We start from the raw sequence: 4,142 nt of genomic DNA, 5'->3' as shown, positions 1-4,142 counted from the left end.
ACAGAAAAGCTAAACGGTACTATGCTCAAAAAATTATGTCACATCTTTTTCCACAACTCGTGCATTCATTGTTTTTAAGTTATGGGCCAATTATAACACTCTTCCACCGTACTATATGCAAACTTCTGCTCATGTCTTTAACCCAATCAATAACTCAAGGACCAAATTCCAAGCATTCATCCTCCACATCCCTAACTCCGCCTTACGTGTTAGGGAAGACTCACATTCTGTCGTGGCATCACAACAAATCAAGAGAATAAAAAAACCCTAATGCCAAACAAACTAAACAATTCAGAGACCAAGTGACATTGGATGAGTCTGAAACATCAAATGTATGCTCATCGAACAAATATCTAGTTACAAAGAATAGGCATATGAACTTAAGAAAAAAATTAAATTATGAAATCAGAACCCGAGGCCCTCTCCATAAGCTACAAGGGAAATACTGATTAAAAATGTAAACTCCAAAAGGTTTTATATGAACTCAAATGTAGCTGAGGAAATTTTCTGCATAGAAACTCCCTCATACCCAGCAGCACCAAAGGAGTTAGAGAGCATCACAAACAACGCCAAGGTGCAGTGAATACAGACCATATAATAAAACCAATTAAAAGTAATTACTAACTAGTATTATCAATTTCCCCAGCTCAACAAAAGTATAAACATGACCAAAATTCGTAACTAACCTATAATTAATTCAATCCTTCTCCTCCTTCCTCACCTGCGATGGCACAATAATGTCCTGAAGCAACCCATTGTCTCTCGACAAAGCCTCGTGTCCGAAACCTCGACGGTTCGCGTGGTCCTGACCAAACCCACCAAACGACGTCGTGTTCATGAAGTTACTACCGGAGTTAACAAAAAGTGGGTTGGAGTTATATACCAAAGCCGAAGCTTGTGGTTGGTGTTGGTGCTGATGTGGCAGCACGAAGTGTGAGGAACCGAAGGTGCCGGAATGTCCCAATCCACCAGGCTCGTTCACGAACCCGAAGCCAGCCCGAGACGAAGCAGGGCAAGGGTGCGTGTGCTGCCCCTCGTAGGTGGTAACCACGATGGAAGGGTCATCGGAGGAACGCTCCACTCGCTTCTTTACGCCGCAACCGGCGGTGGTGCAACGGTAGTAGCTCCTAAAAGGTGACGTGGCACGACGGTTGCGTGTCCCGCAAGAAAAAATTAATTTAGATGGAAAGATGAAAATTAGTGGGAAACTCTAGTGCTATTTTGTCAACTAGACCGTTCGCTAGGGACAAGCGAAAGAGAGCGATGGATGAATATATATAATAGAGAGAGAAAGAGAATATGAAGAATGAATATTGAAAAATGAAAAAAAATAAAAATGAAATGATAGTAATATGGTACCTGGGATAAGGGCTGTTTTTCACAGCTTTTTGGCCGTACTTGCGCCACTTATAACCATCGTCTAGGTGATCAACCTCGCTCTTTGTCATGAACGCAAATCTCGGTTCTCTTTGCTTCTTTTGGTTCTTCTTCTTCGGTTTCAACCTGTTGGATTTTGCATACAGAGTCAACAGCAATTACAAATCGGAAAAAAAATATAAATTAAATGCAAAACAGAGTCAAATGAGGACACTAACAACGATAAAAGCAGAAGCCCATTTTAAGTTCGCTGATCAGAAACTGTCTCATCACTTTCCCCAAACGGACTTTATCTCCCCCTTTCCTTTTTACTTTGCCATTAAGGCATTAAACAACAGATAAATAGAAACTCTCAATAATCAAAAAAAGGAAGAAAATGAATAATAACTACTATAATTTAATCAACTGTATACCCACGCGTCTTTGGCTATTTCCATCTATTTTTCACCGTCTGGTAATATTAAAATAATCCATTATATTTTTCACTGTTACTATTCTTCTTTCTGGTTTTCTTATTTGTTTATCTCATACACTCCAAACATTTCAACAAAACCTACACCCAGTTCTTCAAGTTTTACTTTTTTAAGTTGTTCTTCGATAAAAGTTGATTTTTTATACATTGCAGCTAAATAATATTAAAAAATCAGAATTCAACCGTACACTTGTCATTTTCCTTACCCAATACTTACTGTTTCTTAGTCTTGTCTTGATCCTGGTCATCTCTGCCTCCATTACCACCTTCTTCTTCCTCCTCTGCTTCACCTTCCTCGTGTTCAATCCCACCTTTACCACTCTGCTCCGCGGTGGTGGTGGTGGCGGTGGTGGTGGCCTCATTAGAAGACGACGAAATCGACGACAAGTTCGGCGACGCGGGAGTGTTCAGCACCTCGGAGAAGTCCGGCACTTTGGAGCCAACCCGAGACGGCGCAGCCGCGGGGAGCCAATCGAACAGCGGCGCGTTGTAGTCGTGGACGCCGAGCAGTTCCAAGAAGCCGAAGGGCGAGGCCTTGTGGTCGCAGGAAGAAGACAAGGACGGCGGCGGCATGACGTCGAAGATGGTCGGTGGTTGGAAAGGGAAAGTGAAGTTGTTGGGAATCTCGTCGGAGAATGCCATGGTGGTGGATGGTTCGCTGTTCGGGTGCGGTTCTTCCTCTCTTTTCTCCTCCGCCATTGATTTTCGTGGATTGCTTCAGCTATATATCAGCGTGGCACATATTCTTCCTTTTTTATATATATTTTTTGGAGATCTTGCTTTTGTGCTGCGAACTCAAAAGGAAGTGTGCCTCAAAATTCTACCACTTGTTATTATTACAAAAGATATAAAAAGAGACAGAAAGGAAGAGAGAGAGAGAGAAAGGGATAGTTTGGGGATTAGGAAAGTACTCTCTCCATAGATTCAAACTTGAGATTTCTTAACCAGTGTCATCATAACTAGTGTTAATTTTTTATTCAATTTTTAAATTTACTCCTTTTTTTAAATAATCAATAATACTAATTAGAGGCATTTAATTTTTCTGTAAATAGTAATACTATTTCAAAAATCGTTAAATAATTTTATTCTTTAATGTTTCAAGCACAAATCATAAAATCCAAGTGGACTAACTTGTTTGATTCATCTAAATAACTGGACTATCAAAACATTTCATAGAATATGGCAGTATCTAAAACTGGTCAAAATCTATAAGAAAAAACGGTGCAAAAACTCAGTCTTAGTCAAATTTTATCAAAAAAATTATTTCTGCTTAAATTTTCTATAAAAAGATTTAAATAAATAAGGCACATATTTAAATAGGACAAAAAAATTATATAGTGTTGCTGGTACCCATTTTTTATTACATGTCTAAGAATATACTGTATCTTATTTTTAAAATTAAATATGGATATTTTTTACAAAAGTAATGCTCTGATAAAATATTTTGATCATGTGTTATTAATACAAATTAGAAAAAATGATTTCTTGTAAATATTGTTAATGTTGTCTTGCAGTGAATATTAATGTTTTGTGAGAGTAATTGAGAAAGATAAAAGATTGTTGGTTTTATTTGAAGGGTTGGAAAATAAAAAAAAAGTGAGTGAGTATAATAGAATTAGGGTCGTTGTTGTGTGTAAAGAAAGTTTAGATAGGGTTGGGAATTTCGAGAACAGGCATGTATGGATGAAGAGAGTGAAAGGGTTTCCAATTTCCGCCTTGGGATGACGGGCACCTGTCAGTTACGATGCGTACGAAGAATGGCAGCAAGATGTTGATGGCATTTACCACAAAAGAGGACCGCCATAGGGCCCCACTGCTGCTTGACGCGGATATTTGACTGGTAACCGGCTTAGCGTGTGAACCAAGCATTCTCCCTAGTGTACACCTGGGTACTACTTTTGGGTGTGTTTCACAAGGTACTATTAATTAAATTCTCATCAAATTTATGTATATTATTTTAGGTGCGTATTCTTAATATTACTTTTAGTTATATTAGAACTTTAATGTTTTGAATTTATCAATTTCTATTTTTAAAATTTTTATCCTAGACAGTATTCTTATCCTTTTTTGCTTACATTAACTGTTGTTTTTATATCAAATAATCAAATCTATAGTATAAATGAATTTATATTATCTCGTTTTTGTAAATATATTTAAATTTGAAAGGAATATAAAAAAATTTAGTAGATTTTTAAGATGTTATATTATTTGAAATGTATTAAAATATGAAAAATTGTATAATTACCGAATTTCAAATTATGGTTAGATATTTTTATTATTTGTGACGTAATGA

At 37.0% G+C, this 4,142-nt stretch overlaps 1 protein-coding gene across 2 annotated transcripts; it reads right to left on the bottom strand.

The window, feature by feature from the left end:
• Positions 1-315: 315 nt before the first annotated feature.
• WRKY48 (WRKY DNA-binding protein 48) lies at positions 316-2,853 on the bottom strand. 2 transcript variants are annotated; one of them, XM_068639863.2, is made up of 4 exons: positions 2,067-2,853; positions 1,360-1,503; positions 884-1,127; positions 316-805 (listed from the first exon to the last, which is right to left on the bottom strand). In XM_068639863.2, the coding sequence occupies exons 1-4, from the start codon at positions 2,546-2,548 to the stop codon at positions 698-700; spliced, it is 978 nt and encodes a 325-aa protein (XP_068495964.1). In that variant the 5' UTR covers positions 2,549-2,853; the 3' UTR covers positions 316-697. The 2 variants fall into 2 exon arrangements, with proteins under 2 accessions (XP_068495964.1, XP_068495963.1); XM_068639862.2 differs by having other exon boundaries at positions 316-1,127.
• Positions 2,854-4,142: the final 1,289 nt, after the last annotated feature.

This window comes from Phaseolus vulgaris, chromosome 6 (genome assembly GCF_051622355.1).
Source record: "Phaseolus vulgaris cultivar YP4 chromosome 6, ASM5162235v1, whole genome shotgun sequence".
Taxonomy (NCBI): domain Eukaryota; kingdom Viridiplantae; phylum Streptophyta; class Magnoliopsida; order Fabales; family Fabaceae; genus Phaseolus; species Phaseolus vulgaris.
The sequence above is the reverse complement of the archived record's forward strand: the minus strand, read 5'-3'. Positions and strand labels throughout refer to the sequence as shown.

Bases quoted from the DNA above. Each gene is read 5' to 3' on its own strand.
- WRKY48 (XM_068639862.2), bottom strand. From the start codon at position 2,548: ATGGCGGAGGAGAAAAGAGAGGAAGAACCGCACCCGAACAGCGAACCA. The intron at 1,504-2,066 runs GTAAGTATTGGG...AAAATCCAACAG, and splicing joins CAAGACAAGACTAAGAAACA to GTTGAAACCGAAGAAGAAGA. The intron at 1,128-1,359 runs GTACCATATTAC...GTCACCTTTTAG, and splicing joins AAAAACAGCCCTTATCCCAG to GAGCTACTACCGTTGCACCA.